This window comes from Zalophus californianus, chromosome 5, assembly GCF_009762305.2.
Source record: "Zalophus californianus isolate mZalCal1 chromosome 5, mZalCal1.pri.v2, whole genome shotgun sequence".
NCBI classification, from domain to species: Eukaryota; Metazoa; Chordata; class Mammalia; order Carnivora; family Otariidae; genus Zalophus; species Zalophus californianus.
Genome location: NC_045599.1, coordinates 26,103,827 through 26,121,599, shown reverse-complemented (window position 1 = coordinate 26,121,599; position 17,773 = coordinate 26,103,827). Strand labels below are relative to the sequence as shown.

The 17,773-nt window shown below is 37.9% G+C and overlaps 1 protein-coding gene across 3 annotated transcripts in view; it reads right to left on the bottom strand.

Annotated features, from left to right (window-relative positions):
• Positions 1-17,773, bottom strand: part of RAD50 (RAD50 double strand break repair protein) — a 91,791-nt gene that overhangs the window by 36,243 nt on the left and 37,775 nt on the right. For all 3 annotated transcript variants that reach the window (XM_027607197.1, XM_027607196.2, XM_027607198.2), the window contains 10 exons: positions 16,145-16,338; positions 15,049-15,255; positions 13,300-13,482; positions 12,621-12,778; positions 9,551-9,726; positions 8,816-9,053; positions 3,635-3,824; positions 3,091-3,217; positions 2,489-2,682; positions 632-742 (listed from right to left, as the gene is read on the bottom strand). In XM_027607197.1, coding sequence (XP_027462998.1) covers positions 632-742; positions 2,489-2,682; positions 3,091-3,217; positions 3,635-3,824; positions 8,816-9,053; positions 9,551-9,726; positions 12,621-12,778; positions 13,300-13,482; positions 15,049-15,255; positions 16,145-16,338 — 1,778 coding nt within the window. The remainder of the gene's footprint in view (positions 1-631; positions 743-2,488; positions 2,683-3,090; positions 3,218-3,634; positions 3,825-8,815; positions 9,054-9,550; positions 9,727-12,620; positions 12,779-13,299; positions 13,483-15,048; positions 15,256-16,144; positions 16,339-17,773) is intronic.

Below are 17,773 nucleotides of genomic sequence, written 5' to 3'. Positions count from 1 at the left end.
TATCATCTATGGGACCGGATTAAATAGTCTCTCTTCTCAACTTCTTTTTTGGATAAGAAGCAAAATAATTTTAATCTTTATTCTTTTTTTAAAAAAATAATTGTTTAACATGTAATGTATTATTTGTTTCAGGGGTACAGGTCTGTGACTCATCAGTCTTACACAGTTCACAGCGCTCACCATAGCACATACCCTCCCCAGTGTCCATCACCCAGCCACCCCACCCCATCCCTCCCACCCTCCACTCCAGCAACCCTCAGTTTGTTTCCTGAGATTAAGAGTCTCTTAATGGTTTGTCTCCCTCTCTGGTTTCATCTTGTTTCATTTTTTCCTCATTTCCCCTATGATCCTCTGCCTTGTTTCTTAAATTCCACTATCAGTGAGATCATATGATAATTCTTTCTGTGACTGACTTATTTCGCTTAGCATAATACCCTCTAGTTCCATCATGTCGTTGCAATTAATCTTTATTCTAACAAGAATTTTTAATGTCTAATATGTCACAAATCTGAAAATGCTATTTACCTTACCATGTTTTTAATTTCATATGAAATACTAGTGTCCAACATGGTTCTCTGAACATTAAGTTTAATATATGTATTTGATAATAAAAATATAAATGAAATCTTACTTTATCCTGGGCTATTTTGTTGCTTTTATTTTTTTTGTTGATTAATTCTTCTTTTTCCTGCTGCAACTTCTCCAATGTTGTTTCTAAAGGGCTTAACTGCTCTTTAGCATCCTAAAAATACAAAACGTAGCGCCTTATATTCCATTATCTTATTTCAGATGTCAGACTTTATAGTCATAATAAAAGCACTTTCTATGTGTCAGGCTTTAAAAATTAACTCATCTGCTTTTTCCAAGAACCCTATGAGGAGCCCTACCATCATTTTCATCCCTCTTTCAGATCCGTTTATTTGGGATCACGACAGCCAGTCAATGAAGGACCCGGCGCCCGAGCCCCATCCACCTCCAGACTCTTTCTCTAACCTCCATGCTGTGCTGCATCCCCACTAACTTGGTTCCTGACCCAGGCCACGTGCCCCTAATTATATGAGCATGTGGCTTCAGGTGTAAGTGTTTACGAGTTTGTAGGGGCACATGTCAGCTCTGTGTGACCGAAGAAAAGGTTCAGTTCAGGCCTCTCTTTTACAGACGGGAATATGATGATACAGGACACTTTGTCCTTCAGCTGAGTTTGCTAAGGGCTAAGTACAGATTTCATGGTATAAAAACGTACTGGTACGTTGATGTTGGTGTGCCCACACCTATTTTGGAAGGAAAGGGGCTCTGAACTGACAAACTATTTTACTAATCAGGAGTCTACACTGTTCAGGCTTATAACATCTCTAGAGCATAATTACCCGATTACCACTATAGAGAACAATGATACTCGAGCTAAGATAATGACTATTTGACGAACCCATAAAAGGAGAAACAATTCCTTAGCATTATTTCAGGGTAGGTGTATTTTTGTATTCATACTGAAGAAGAGGTATGGTGTGGTATGAAGTCAAATGTGATAGACATTTAAGAGCTACTTGCAAATAAACCCTGCTCCTACTAGCTGCATGCCCTTGGCTAAGACATGAAGCATTTGTCTCAATGTCTTTTTTATAAAAAGGGGACTAAATCACATACCTCAACAGGGTTACTGAGACACTGAACTGTTAATGTCAAAGGGCTTTATAAAGAGTAAAAAAATTATACAAGTGTAAGATATTACTATTTCATATCATACTCTAACTACTTCTGTAACATTTACAGTAATTAATGACAGATTCAGTAATATACTTAGTGCTCACTGAATGTTTATAATTATGAAAAGCTAGATAAGATTGTTATTTCTAAAACTGTTCAAAAATTTGATTTGGTCTTAGATGTGATTAATCTAGATGAGGGATGCCAAATGGTTTCCATTCCATGTAGTAACTCAAAGCCTGCTTACTACAGTGGGAAGGATTCTGAGACTACACCTGGAATCAAACAGAAAAAGTGCTAAGACTGAGAGGCAGTATCTGCCACGGATACAGTATCTGCAGGTAAGACAAATATCCCATACAAACAGGACTCCTTATAAGTAGTCAACCAGTCACCTGACCACCCCCAGTAACGGAAGTTCACTAATTAACCAGGCAGCCAATTCTTCCTTATTACAGCCAAAATCTTCTCAGACTCTTTACCTGTTAGTACGTTTTGTCAAAACGTACTAACAGGTAAAGGAACCACACACAAAAAAAATTATACTATTTTTTATTTAATCCTCACAATAACCACAGTTTTAGTCACTACACCAATAAGGAGCATTTCACATATCTGAACTAATTTAAAAAACAGGTATGTGGGGCTCCTGGCTGACACAGTCAGTAGAGCATGAGACACGTGATCTCAGGGTTGTGAGTTTAAGCCCACGTTGAGCACGGAGCCCATTTACTTAAAAAAAAAAAAAGATTAAAAAAAAACAGTTTTGTATGAATGTTCTTACCTTTATCTCTCTGAATAAGGACTGAACTTCAGTGGATAATTCCACAGTCTGCTCCTCTAGCTGCTGACGACGTTGTAAATTAGTAGATATCTGAAGTTTCTCTGATTTAAGTTCATTTGTTGTACTTTTTAGGTGTTGAATCTGTTCCTGCTGGTCCTGTATAAGCTTACGATTCAATTCCATCTTACTGGAAACTACACAAAAACATTCACAGTGACTAAAGGATACAGAAAATACTACGGACAGCTAGCTTCCATTTTTATAGCTCTATGGAATTCACAAAGGCTCAGCTTCCATGGGTCCCACCCACTGCAAGAAAAGTGCTACAGAACCCCTCCTGGCCACCCATGGGACCACAGGGTAGGTATGACTAAGAAAGAGTAGAGCTCATCAGATATCCATCATTCAAAATCTCCCATCATTCCAAATCTTTTGTGCAAAGCAAGGAAATAAATGAGGCTTTGAGAAAAGAGGGTGAATATACTATGAACTGGAAGAAAGACAGTTCCTTGTCCACATAACAGATATAAAATTTATGATTAAAAAGCATATGCTGGGATGTTGAAGTCTTTATGGTTACATGAAGAAACAGACTATATTACCTGTATCTAATTTGTGTTGCTTTTCTTGTTTTTCCTGGTTTACTTGTTGAACAGTTCTATCCAAATCTAGTCCTTGCAGCTTAGCTGCTTGTTGTGCAATTTTTCTTTCAACATCTTTAAGTTCCATCTTAAGAATAAAACAAAGTTATTTCCTTTAACAAACTTACATTATCATTATTCAGTATCTTTAAAAACTGCTATTATTTTAAAATCTGAATTTGTAGTTACAAATTTCAGATTTAATTTTAACAAAGTTTAAAAGAATAAAATGAATTTTAATAATTTAAATATATAAACAAAAGGAAACCAACTAAAAATGAAAACAAACAGGACATTTCTTAATTCTCGTATTTATGAATAAACAATCCAAACCCAGAAACATAAACTAAGCAGTACTCCCCTCAGACTATCTGCAATTCAGGACAGGGAACTCTAAACTCAACCTATACCTATATACTATCTGTTTGTTTTTACCACTCTCACATTTCACATTCAAACCACCATGAAACAAGTTTTATTTGGCCTTCAACTACAATAAACTTACCTGGAACCTCTCCATAATTGTAACATCTGTCAGGCAGACTTTAGCACTTTCTTCTTCAGGCATTATTGTGCCCAAGAGTGTTTCCTGTTCCTCTATGTCATTCTTTAAGTGCTGTATGTCTCTATTGACATTCTGCAGTTTGTTTCTTAATTCTGGTATGTCCTTCTCCTTCAAATCAATTATACTTTGCCTAAACAGAGAACACACAATTAAAAATAAGCTCTCTAATGTTTTCTTATCATGAAACGGAGGTTATACATTTTTGGCAAGAGTATCATAAGTGATTGTATCCTTCTCAGGCATCATATAAGTGGACACATGATGTCATTATATTTTAATACTGGAGATGTTAATCTTACTCACTTGGCTAACATGGTGTCAGCAGCTTTATCCACTATAAGGTTACTATTTTTGTCTTTGTAATTAATAATGATCTTAGGAGAAATATACTGGGACTATGTCAATATCTTGCTTCTCCTCAAACTTTTGCCCACTGATTTTTCAGTATCCAATGGTAGATCCTGCTTACAATAATTACAATAGTCTCCCCGCCGCCACGCCGATCCCCAGGGGATATATTCCAAGACACCCAGTGGATGCCTGAAATCATGGATAGTACCAAACCTTATATATGCCGTTTTTTCCTATAGGCATATCTGCGATAGAGTTTATAAATTAGGCACAGAGATTAACAATACTAATAATTAAACAATGACAATATACTGTAATACAAGTTACGTGATTATGGTCTCTCTCAAAACATCTTATTGTACAGGGGCACCTGAGTGGCTTAGTTGGTGCATTGTATGACTGGTGATTTCAGTTCAGGTCATGATCTCATGGGTCGTGGGATCGAACCCCGAGTCAGGGTCTGCGCCAGTGGGGAGTCTGCTTGAGATTCTCTCCCCCTGCCCCTCCCCCCACTCAAGTGTGCACGTGTGCTCTCTCTCTCTCAAATAAATAAAATTTTAAAAAATATCTCATTGTACTGTACCCTCCCTCCCTCCTAAGGTGATGTTATATTATAAAACGCCTATATGATGACAAGAAGTGAGGAGAATGATGTAGGCCTTGTGACTTCAAGTTGGGCTACTGTTAACATAATGACAGGTCAGGAGGATCATCTGCTTCTGGACCACAGTTGACCTCAGGTAACAGAAACAGTAGAGAGGGAAAGCACAGATAAGAGGGACTGCTGTATTACTGTGATGTTTGCCAAACTGAGAGATTTTCTATATATTAACTGACTATACTGACCAAAGTGTCAAGATCATGAAAGACAAAGACTCTGAAGAGCTGAAGACTGCAGGAACCTAAGGAGAAATAACTAGATGCCATGTGGGATCCTGGGTTGGGTCCTGAAACAGAAAAACATTAATGGAAAGACTGCTGAAATTCTAATATGCTTTGTGGTTAACAGTGACACACAAATGTTTATTTCTTGATTTTGATAACTTATTTATGGTTATATAAATTCTGAACATCAAGAAAAGCAGGGTGAAGGGTATAGGTGAATTCTCTGTATTATTTTTGTAATTTTTCTGTAAGCCTAAAATTATTTCAAAATAAAAAGTTAAATGATGGAAAGGAAGGAAGGAGACCACTCAGCCAAATACTACATGGGTTTATAGTAAAAAAGCTGCTAACCAGTTTATTGCTGCTACTATTACGAATGGATTACAACTCCTGTGGCAGGTACTGGCTCCCTACCTATTTTTGTTGACACCTCTGAAACAATAAAACTTGTATTTAATCTTAAAAAAAAAAAAGCTATCAACCTGATTTCTGAAAAATTCTAAATTCTTAATTATAAATTAGTACAATAAATTAATTTCTAATGGAGTCAAAGGAAAAACCAGAAACTCAAGAGTTTAGCTCTTGCATACTGCTACTACTCAGTGATTTTTAAAAAAGTCCACATGATGACCAAGAACTGCCAACCTGAACTGATCTGGGGCGACAGAAGACCTAGTTTGTTATGCCACTGAGATGAAAAAATTTCCTGAGTAAATATGAAGGTGTACAGATTGTGAATGGTTCCATACCCACATTACTTCCTGAACCTTGTGGTCATAGCCCAGTTGGTCTTAAAGTACGTTCCCAGTGCCTAAAGAGTGACATAGCTAGGACAGCCCAAAGACGGTCAAGCATGCACTTGAACGGGGACATCTTTGTGAAGAATTATAAGTATCCATTCAATTTTAACCCTATTTTTACATTTTCACATATACACTTTTAAATAACCTCGTATCATTGTGGTCCAGGGTTTTGGTGCCTTCTTTTCTGATGATTACCTAAGATGTTAAATGCTAAAATAAGTATAAGAAAGAGTAAAGATGTTTCCCAAAAGAATGGGTTATTGAGATCTATTAGGATTCTATTTTGTTTTGTAAAATTTTCACAAACTCAGTTCATCTATTTTTGTGACAGCATTCCTTTTCCAAGGGGATTTTATGTAAAAGAAACCAACAAAGATATGGTTGGTTGAAAAAATCTTTCAAAGAAATGGAGAAAAATACCGAGTTTTTATTTAATTGAAATGTTATAATAAACCTGACTCAGTACTAAGCAAAATGATAAACAGGTATATTTTAATCTGAAATTTCATTCACAATGGTGGTCTTATATTAAGTGTTGATGAACTTTAGCCTTTAAATGAAAATATTCTCAGGCCCCTGGGTGGCTCAGTCGTTAAGCATCTGCCTTTGGCTCAGGTCGTGATCCCAGGGTCCTGGGTTTGAGCCCAGCATCAGGCTCCCTGCTCCGCGGGAAGCCTGCTTCTCCCTCTCCCATTCCTCCTGCTTGTGTTCCCTCTCTCGCTGTCTCTCTGTCAAATAAATAAATAAAATCTTAAAAATAAATAAATGAAAATATTTTCCTCAGAGAGGATAAGCCAGATGTGGCTCCTCACTAGCTCTTTGAGCTCACCTTCAACCACTTTTCCCTTTGGCCTCAGGGATTTTGTACTGCCTGAAACACTCTTCTCCTGGACAAATGCATGGCTAGCTCCCTTACTTGGGGCCTATACTCAAATGCCACCTTCATAGCAATTCCCCTCTCACCAACCCTCAGTTAATTCTCTACTTCCTTATCCTGCTGTATTTTTTTCCAACGCACCGATTTACCTGTCTGACTACACACTTATTTTTCTAGCTTCAGGTTACCTTACTTTGTGTGTGGTGACCAGAATGGCATATAGGTGCCACTCCAGATCCCAGGGTACTATATGGACTAAAGTTAGCCACAATTACTTTGACACTCCTCCCAATGAGAGGTGGAGTCTGTGTCCTCTCATTGAATCTCAGCAAGCTCTATGACTCCTCTGACCAACAGACAACAGCAGAAGTAACAATGCCAGTTTCTGGGCCTATGCCTTCGGATACTAGCAGCTTCTGTTGCCTGTCTTTTGGACTTCTTGCTCTTAGGATCCTTCATTTGGAAATCCAACCACTATGCTATCAAAATTCCAAGACACACATGCAGGCCATGCTAAGTCACTGTGTTTGACAGCCCCAAGTGAGCTCCCAGCCAACAGTGTCACCGCAAATCGTGTCAGTGAGCCACCTTGAACACTGAACCTAGTAGAGACTAGAGATGACTGCAGCAAACGTCTGACTGCAACTGCATTATCAGTTTCCAAATGGTACTCACTCATGTGGTTGAATTCCTTGTCAAGTGGGGCCCTTCACAGGGTGGCTCACGTGGCAGCTGGCTTCACCCATATCCAAAAGAAAAGGAGAGCAGGCAGCCGTAGTGCCTTACATAACCTAATCTTGCTATCACTTCTGTCCTAACTTACCGGTTTCATAGACCAATCTTGGCACAAGGGAGAAGACTATACAGGAGCATGAGTACCAGGAGGCAGGGATCACTGGGGATCATCTTGGAGGCTGGCTATCACAAAGCAATCTTTGTAGACTTTTCCTGAAATTCCTCTTCAGTTTTCTGCTTTTCTGCTTCCAGAGTTGTCTCAGTCTTATCCATTCAATATATTAACATAAGATTAATTTCTTAAAACACGTTTTCCATTAAATCCCCTATCAGTGAGAGTTATAACTAGGCCTGAACATAACACAGCCCTATCTTCTCAACTTACGGGAATCAATCTCCCTAAATGGTTCCTCCGACTTTAGATCACCTTTCTATAGCAGCACAGCTCAGACTCCCCTTCCCTTACACAGAGTGCTCTCATTTCTCTCTATATTGTTAACAATGCTTCACATTTCCCTCCTATTATGTTCTCAAAATCTTACTCTCATTCCGTAGTCCACTGGCTTCTCTCCTCTTAACTAATGTATTTGTCTGAGCCAAGTAAGAACTTTATTAAGCCCAGCTTTCTAAATATTCAATTCTGAGAGCTTGTCTCCTTACTCAGACCATCAGCTCCTTGAAGATTATGTCATACTGGTCTCTGCGACCAGCTTTATGATCTATGTTGTGGAAGACCCCGAGGCATCATCCCATACTTTCTGATGATTTTATTTATAAACAGACCATCATTTGAATTTCTTGAATAAGTGAGAGAAAAATAACAGAAATCATGATGATTCATTCTTTTTGAAGCAGAAAAGACATAAAAATAGAGTTTAAAATTTTCCTGTTGGGGGAGGTTTTTAGTACTTTTAATTCTTTTGAATTTAGAAAGTGACAGAACAGCAAACAGTTCTCAATCTGTCAAAATTTCTGCCCTCAAGCCGTCTCAGGAATTATATTAACACACACGCGTGCACACACACACACACATGCACACAAAGAAAATAGTAAAGATAACTACCCTGTGACTAGTTTAAGAAGTTTGTTTATTTTTAAATAATTTTTTTTAAAGATTTTTATTTACTTGAGAGAGAGAGAGCAAACACAAGCAGGGGAAAGGGGCAGAAGGAGAGGGAGAAGCAGACTCCCCGCTGAGCAGGGAGCCCGATGTGGGGCTCAATCCCAAGACCCTGGGACCACGACCTGAGCTGAAGGCAGACACCTAACTGACTGAGCCACCCAGGGACCCCAATAATTGCTTTGTCTTATAAAGAACACGAGATGGGGCACACTGGCTCAGAATCTTGACTTGAACTTTTATTCATTCAACCCATTACTGAACATCTACTACATGCCAGGGACTGGAGGGGCACCTTTTACAGTGCCGCTGTTCATGTACAGTACCAGTAAATAAATCCCTACTCTCACCTCACGGGGACAAGTCCCAGCATTTCATCACGCCGCTTTTCTTTTTTCTTTAGTTCAGATTCTGTTGACTTCAGTTTATCTGGAGCAAGCCGCAGCTTAGACTGCAAATCACTGATGACTTCCTGTAATTCAGCTTCTGTCTGAAAAACCCTCTGACAGACAGGGCAACATGACTGGTTTTCATCTGTTAGCTGAGTAATGAATTGGGAGTAAACTGCTGTGGCTCCAGCCAGCATGGCTATTTTAAGAAAATAAATGTATTACCAGTGAGAAAAATATAAAATAGTTTTGTCATTATGGTTCTATCATTTTCCATATATATAGGATCATTCTTCATTTATAAACATATTATGAAAGAAATAAAAATCCTCTCATATTTACATATTCTTTGAAAGGGCACAATACATTCACATTTGTATAAATTACTTTCTGGTAACACACAAAAAGTGTAACAAAATTTTGGGAGCATATTGTGTACCAGAAATTGTTCTAAGAGCTTTATACCTATAATCTCATTTACTCTTAACACCCTAAGTGGTAGGTAATTATGTCCTGAGATGAATCTGAAGTAAAGGAATGATTTGATAATTTGCCCAGTCACAAAATCATTAAGCTGTAAAACCGGGATTGAAACTTAAGCCCTTTGGCTCCAGAACCAAATTTTTAAATCTCCCATCCTTAATAGCTACTGATGAGTGAAAATTCAAGTGTCAAAGCACCTAGAAGGTAACTTACCTCGCTGTTTTGAGGATTTTTCAATTTCTTCTTTAAGCCTGTCTAAATCACTTTCAAAATCCTGGCTACCACAAACATCAAACAGCTTGTCTTCATAAGTGGACAACTGCTCTTCTTTCCTTTTTAGTTCATTATTTATATGATTTTTATTTTGCTCAGCTGAAGCTAGTTCTTTGCTAAAATAAGAACAAGGATTACAATTTTACCACATGAACAGATGAGTTTGAAAAGTTTGAGTAGGTAGATACAAAACAAATTCTGCCAATAAATATTACAAAGGTTTGCTGTGACTAAGTACTTTTTTTAGAAGTCAAGGTAACAGTCCACTTCTGCTTGAACCCCATCCTGGACACTGATCACTTTCTAAACCTGGTCATGGGCCTGTGTGATTCCTGGGGGTTCATGGTCTTAGATCGTAGGTTAGGAACCTCAGCGGAAATATGCTTGTGGGACATACTGGAGAGAGAGAGAAGAGAAAAGGAGAACAGTCACCTGATTCCCTTGGGACCCTGTCACAGTATCACTTCCCTCCACTCCTGTAAGAACTTCTCCTTTATCCCTTCCTTGTTGCTGTCATCTGCTTACGTCATCATCCATTCCCTCTCATTCATCAAGGACTTTGCTCACTAATGCAATTCATCTCCACTCCAACTCTTAAATATCATCCTAGCCAACCTTCACACCAACAGAGATCAGGGTTTGCAGGTTATGATGCACTGGGCGAGTCATGTAATCAATATAATAGATCGTATTCGTAATCTTAAAAAAATTAAAAAGAATAAAATACACTGGAGCAGACTGAGCATAATCAGGACACATGCTATTTTGAGAAACCTGTTTCAGACGAATGTGTATGAGTGCATGTGTGCTGCATCTTGATACTTCCCATTTTGAGTCACAGTAAAAGTAAGGCAAAAAGAAAGAATACAGATGATGCGTTGACCATCGTCGCCACTGAGCCATGCGCATCCACATCACTGTCTTAGCACCTAACACTGCTGACCCCCTCCCTGAAGGTCTCCTTGCTCAAGGTTTCAAGAACTACTCCGGTCTGGCTCTCACCCTAGCTCCCTCAATTCTAGTTTCCCTCACTTGCTCCTCTTGCGTCGCTTACCAACAGGCGACGCTGCTGTTTCCCAAGCATCTGACTATAACCGTTCCTCTTCTCTTCACATAACCCCTTTAAGGTGATACGGCCTATACGAATGACTCTAATTATTACTTACAAAGCAACAATTTCCAATCTCTTGAACTTCAAACTCCAATAACCTATTCCCTAAGACACATTTCCCTAAGAAACAAATTAAACATGGCCAAAGCCAGATCCACTACCTTCCTCAAATATCTGTACAGAATTTTTGACTCTTATCTAACCACCACTCAAAGTGACATTAAAAAAAGTGACCACGTCTTTATTGTGGCAAAAAACAAACATTATATAAAATTTACCGTCTTAACCATTTTTTTAAGTGTATAGTGCAGTAGTGTTAACTATATACATACACATGGCTGTGCTACATATCTCTAAAGCTTTTACATCTTGTAAAACTGAAACTCTGTAACCATTGAATAATCATTCCCCTCCCCCCCCCCGCCCCCCACTTCCTGGCAACCATCTTTCTACTTTCTGTTTTCAAGAGTTTGACTACTTTGGATACCTCATATAAGTGGAATCACACAGTATTTGTCCTTTTGTAACAAGCTTATTTTACTTAGCAGTAATATCCTCAAGGTTCATCCAAGTTGTAGCAGGACAGGATTTCCTCCCCACCCCGACCCTTGGGTGAGCTTTACACTCAACATGGGGCTTGAACTCACAACCTGGAGAGCAAGTCACATGCTCGACTGAGCGAGCCAGACGCCCCGAGGATTTCCTTCTTTTTTAAAGCTGAGTAATATCATCATACACAAACACACACTGAATCTTTATCCATTCATCTGGCTACTAAGAATAATGCTATAATGAACATGGATTTGCAAAAATCTCTTAAAGATGTTTTCAATGCTTTTGAATATATACTCAGAAATGGAACTGCTGGATCATCTGGTAATTCTATTTTTAATTTTTTTGAAGATCCTCTATTTTCTCTATCAGCTGTACCATTTCATATTCCTACTAACAATGTACAAAGGTTCCAATTTCTCAACACCCTCACCAATATTTGTTATTTTTTGTTTGTTTGTTTTTGGTAGTAGCCATCCTAAACTGGTGCGAAGTGATGTATCACTGTGGTTTTCATCTGCATTTCCCTGATGAATTAGGCACTTTTTCATTTGCTCACTGGCCATTTGTATACGGTCTCTGGAGAAATGTCTATTCAAGTTCTTTGCCCATTTTTAAATCCAATTATTTTTGTGTTAATTTTAGGAGTTGTTTACGTATTCTAGATAATAATCACTTATTAGATAAGTGGTTTGAATATTTTCTCCCATTCATTCCATCAGCTGCCTTTTCCTGGTTAATTGTTTCCTTGCTTTGTAGAAGTTCTTAAGTTTGATGTAGTCCCATTTATCTATTTTTTGCTTTTTGCTTTTGCTGCCTGTGCTTTTAGTGTCAGGTCCAAGAAAATATTTATCAATTTCAATATAATGAAGCCTTCCCCCTAAATTTTCTTCTATGAGTTTTATAGTGTCAGGCCTCAATTTTTATAAAGGAAAATTTTAATCCTCTAAGTTCTGCAAACTTTCAAGGAACAAAAGGCCCAAATTAATGTCATCATTTTTTTTTAAAAGATTTTATTTATTCATGACAGACAGAGAGAGAGAGAGAGAGAGAGAGAGAAGCAGAGGGAGAAGCAGGCTCCCAAGGAGCAGGGAGCCCGATGCGGGACTCGATCTCAGGACCCTAGGATCATGACCTGAGCCGAAGGCAGACGCTTAACCATCTGAGCCACCCAAGCGCCCTTAATGTCATCATTTTACTTGACTGATAAAATACAGCAGAACCAAAGTCAATTAACATAAGACATACGACTTTATAACAAAAAATAATAAAATAATTCAAGCAATGAAAAATAAAAGCATGAAATAAGAGATCTGTATTACATCTCCGAATGTTACAACTACTTACTTCAATTTGGCAAGTCTGTCCCTGGTCTGATTAATTTCTTTTGATTTACTATGAAGCCAGTCTTCAAGCTGTTTTTTGTTGGGAAAATATCCTAACAATGAAGTTAATTCATCACTGTGTCGAGATTTTATTTTTCTGATTTGTTCATCTTTGTCAGCCTATAGAGAAAAAAAATTTTTTTAAATAAAGTCCAAGATCTCCATATTGTATCAAGAACAAAAATAAATTTGAATTCACAACTCTGAGATCAAGAATTACATGCTCTACCGACTAAGCCAGCTATTAACAAAAATAAATTCTAGACTAAAATTCTAGGCTTAAAAAAAATAAAACAATGAAAATGAATGAAGGAAATGCAAAATTTCAAAAGTCTCACAGTGGGAATTGCTTTTCTGTGCCATAAGGGAAAAAAGTAACAAGTCCGACAATAATAAAAATTAAAACTTCTGTATGATATACGATAAATATTAATAGTAATGGGCATGTGTATATATACTTCTGTATTATTTTTTGTAATTAGAAAACAGTTTTTAAGCTCCAAAGTCTATAGAGTATTAAGCTCACTTAACTCCTAAAACATAATGCCAACACCACCTAAATATTTTGTAGTGCATCTATTACAAATGTAAATTATTTTAAATACCAGAAAGTATAATTAAAACAAAAAGTAAGGTCATACTTTGTCTTTGGTCAGCATTTCCATCTGGGTGCGTGTTGTTGTATGATGGTTTAACTGCTCCATTTCCTGGTCCAACTTACGCAGGGTCCTGTCTAGGTCTGCTTTCTCATTTTGAAGACTTATTACTTCTGTTTTTAGAGCTTCTACATTGCTGTTTTTCTCAGCTTTGCTTAGCTCACGTTCCTTATTAATAATTCAAACATACAAGTTTATATATTTTGTGTTAAAATAATGACAAAACGTATTAGAAATCAACTATTTCTCAGAAGAATCAAGATATTACTGTTTGCTTTTATCCAAGAAGAGAAAAAGCATTTAAGAAATAAGATTTTTAAGGAAAATCTTATATAGTTATCTTACTAGGTTATAATGGTAGAGAATTAGTAAACAAATCTGGGAAGGTGAAACAGGAGGAAAAACTGAGAATGTAGTGTAAAACTGAGAAAAATACATCTAAGTATACAGTTTAGTAACTCTTTAGTTGGTATTTAAGTATTTATCAAGTACCCATGGAAATTCACTACATTGCCTGGCATGTAGAACCCATAAAATAGTGCGATGTGGTCTCTGACCAGTGCCTTCCCATCACAAGGCAAAATTGTGACAAACTATTAAACTAACAAAAATGTATGCTAGATGCTGAGTTACAGAGCAAAGAGAAATGTTTACTTAAATTATCAAGATGGGTTCTGAGAGGGAGATCTGCCAAACTTTAGGATGCTTACTTGGTGGCAGAGATGTGAAGGAAGGGGACAGATTAGAAACGAGGAAGAGAATTTGGAAATTCATGAAAACAGATGGTCTAAGAAAATTTCTACCAAACAAAGTGGTAACATGGCAAGAATCATATAAAATCTACAATGTGTGGAACCTAGAGTGAAAATACTTGTTTTTTTTAAGTTAGGTAAGTGGTTCTTAACCAAGCTACTCATAACAATCACCTGGTTTTGTCTGGAACACACATTTCTATTCCCCACTGAGGGCAGAGGGAGAGGCAGACTCCCCACTGAGCAGGGAGCCCGATGCAGGGCTCGATCCCAGGACTCCGGGAACATGACCTGAGCTGAAGGCAGACGCTTAACCAACTGAGCCACCCAAGTGCCCCACGTCTAAGTCTTTTTTTTTTTTTTTTAAAGATTTTATTTATTTATTCATGAGAGAAAGAGAGAGAGAGAGAGGGGCAGGGGGAGAAGCAGGCTCTCAAGGAGCAGGGAGCCCAATGCGGGTCTCGATCCCAGGCCCCCGGGATCATGACCTGAGCCAAAGCCAGATGTTTAACCATCTGAGCCACCCAGGCGTCCAAGTCTAAGTCTTTTTTAATTTTTTTTTTTAAGATTTTATTTATTTGACAGAGAGAGACACAGCGAGAGAGGGAACACAAGCAGGGAGAGTGGGAGAGGGAGAAGCAGGCTTCCCGCGCCTGATGCAGGGCTCGATCCCAGCACCCTGGGATCATGACCTGGGCCGAAGGCAGACGCTTAACCATCTGAGCCACCCAGGCACCCAAGTCTAAGTCTTTTTTAAAAGTTTCCTACATGATTCTAATTTTCAATCCACCAGTTCCAGAATCAAAGAGTTGGTATGATTATAAAATTCACGTTTTCATTTTATATGAGATTCATAGACAAGGTTGATGTTTTTATTGAAATGCCATAATCTTAAGATTAGCAACCGATAATATACTTCAGAATATAAGATTCTAAACGTCTTACACCTTAAAATTATTAGATTACTCAAATAATATCTTACAGCTTTTGAGAGCTCCTGGTCCAGTTCAAGAATCCTGTCCGAAGATCCTTCCAACTGCTGTAATTCATACTTCACATTTCTCAGCTCATTCTGCTTCTTAGTTAGGATTTCTGATTTTAGCTCAATTATTCTTCCCAGTCCAGTTTTCTTATCCCTTATCTCATCTATCTGTTTTTGTTTCAGAGTCTCTTTTTCTGTAAAGTCATTCTACATGAGAAGAATGAGCATTAACAATTTTTTTCACCAAACAATTTACTAATAGTTTCCTGAATGCAAAATTAACACACGCACACTAAGGAAAATATAGGAAAGTGCAAAAAAATGCAATGACCATCACCCAGAGATAATCGTTATTAACTATAAGCAAACTTTTTATGATTACCTTTAAAAAGAAATTTTGGAAGACAAATACTGTATGATCTCACTTATATGTGGAATCTGAAAACAAAACAAACCCAAAGAACAAACAAACTCAAAGAAAAAGAGATCAGACTTGTGGTCACCAGAGGCAGAAGGTGGGAGGAAGGAGAATTGAAGGAAGGTGGTCAAAAGGTTCAGATTTCCAGTTCTAAGTACTGCAGATATAATGTGCACTATGATGACTACCGCTAACACGGCCATATGACATAGCAAAGTTGTTAAGGAAGTACATCCTAAGAGTTCTCATCACAAGGTAAATATATTTTCTTTTAGTGTGTGTGTGTGTGTGTGTGTGTGTGTGTGTGTGTGTGTGTGTGTGTGTGTGTGTATGAGGAAATGGGTATTAGCTGAACCTATTGTGGTAATCATTTCACAATACTTGTACCATATGCCTTAAACATAGAGTGGTACCTGTTAAATTATTTCTCAGTAAAACTGGGAAAAAAGAAAAAAGAAATGTAACTTAAAATCAAATTTAAAATGTAGCCTGTATTTTCTTCGTATTTTTATCCTTAAGAACTTCAGAAAAATTGCTTCCATGAGGTTTTTTTTTTCTATCTCATAAAGATTCTATCCTAACACTAACCCAAAATTTTGACAATATGAGGTCCACCCCACAATTAAAACAATATAACCAGAGAATCTGATACAAACAAAAGAATATAGCAATACTTACCATCAGTTGGCTGGCAATTTCTGCTTCCCTGTCTTGCCTCTCTCTCACAAGTTTGTGAAAATTTTTAATATGTCTTTCATTGAATGGTCCACGCTCAAAGCCATCCAATTCTAGCTGTGTTGCCAAAGACTGAATTAATGAATCTCTAGCTCGGATATGTTCTTGATGGCGATCCGCTTGTAGCTGCAGACGACCTTTAAAAAACACACCATAATAATTCAATTTTCAAGTGATTTTTTTAAAATTAAAAAAACTGTACATTCATAAGCAGCTATTAAAAAAAACACCTATAGCAGAATCTTTTTTTTTAAAGATTTTATTTATTTATTTATTTATTTATTTGAGAGAGAGAGAGAGAGAGAGAGAGAGAGAGAGAGAGAGAAACAGCATGAGAGGGGAAAGGGTCAGAGGGAGAAGCAGGCTCCCCGCTGAGCCGGGAGCCTGATGTGGGACTTGATCCCAGGACTCCAGGATCATGACCTGAGCCGAAGGCAGTCGCTTAACCAACTGAGCCACCCAGGCGCCCTACAGCAGAATCTCTTATAACCTTTGCCAGTTTCCCCCATTGGTTAACTGTGATTTTGTGACATAATAAGAAATATGTATTTGGTCTTTGTCCTTGGTTCCTGGCACAAAGCACCCAAAACTCTCAGAATTTCTGAGTGATGTAGGTGAAAAGAGCACCTTGCTTACTCATTCTAAGTCCTTTTCAGCCATACTTGAGTTTATTCTAATGAGGTGACTCTTAAGAGGATGGGAGCTGGTAGTCAAAGGAACAAACTATGTGATTAGAGAGTAGGAACTTTCAGTACCCACCTCCTCAACTCTACAGAGCAGCTGAAGATTGGGTTCAATCACCAATGGCTAATGATTTATTCAACCATGCCTATATAATGGAACTTCCATAAGAATGAAGAACAACAGCATTCAGAGAGCTTTCAGGTTGGTGAACACATCAAGGTGCTGGTTCATGTGTGAGTGATGTAGATGGAAGGCTTGGAAGCTGAAGACCCCTTCCCCATACCTTGCACTACGCATCTCTTCCATTTGACTGTTCCTGAGTGGTATCCTTTATAACAAACTGGTAAAAAGGTTCCCTAAGTTCTATGAATCATTATAGCAAATTATTGAACCTCAGAAAGGGTTTGTGGGGACTCCTGATTTAGAGCCCATTGATCAGAGATCAGAAGTGTGACAGACAACTTAGGACTTGCAACTGGAATCCGAACTGGATAGGCAGTCTTCTGGGACTCCACAGGGAAAGCACTGACCCCAGACAATTAGTGTCAGAACTGAATTCTCTCTTCCAAGCACTGGAGAATTGCTTGGTGTGGAAAAACGCACACATCTGGTGTCAGAATTGTTGTGAGTAAAAAAACAGTGCTTCCTTTAGCAATATTTTGCAATACTACAGTATAATTTCAGTCAGGACACTGACACTGATACAATCCATCAGTTTTATTCAGAGCTCCCCAGTGTTACTTTTATCTATTTGTGCATATTGAGTTCTATATAATATAATCAACTGTGTTAGTTCATACCTCCACCATGAGAGTGAACATAATGAACAGTTCAAATACCACAATAAGCTTTTATAACCATAACCATATTTAAGTTTTTTTTTGCTCT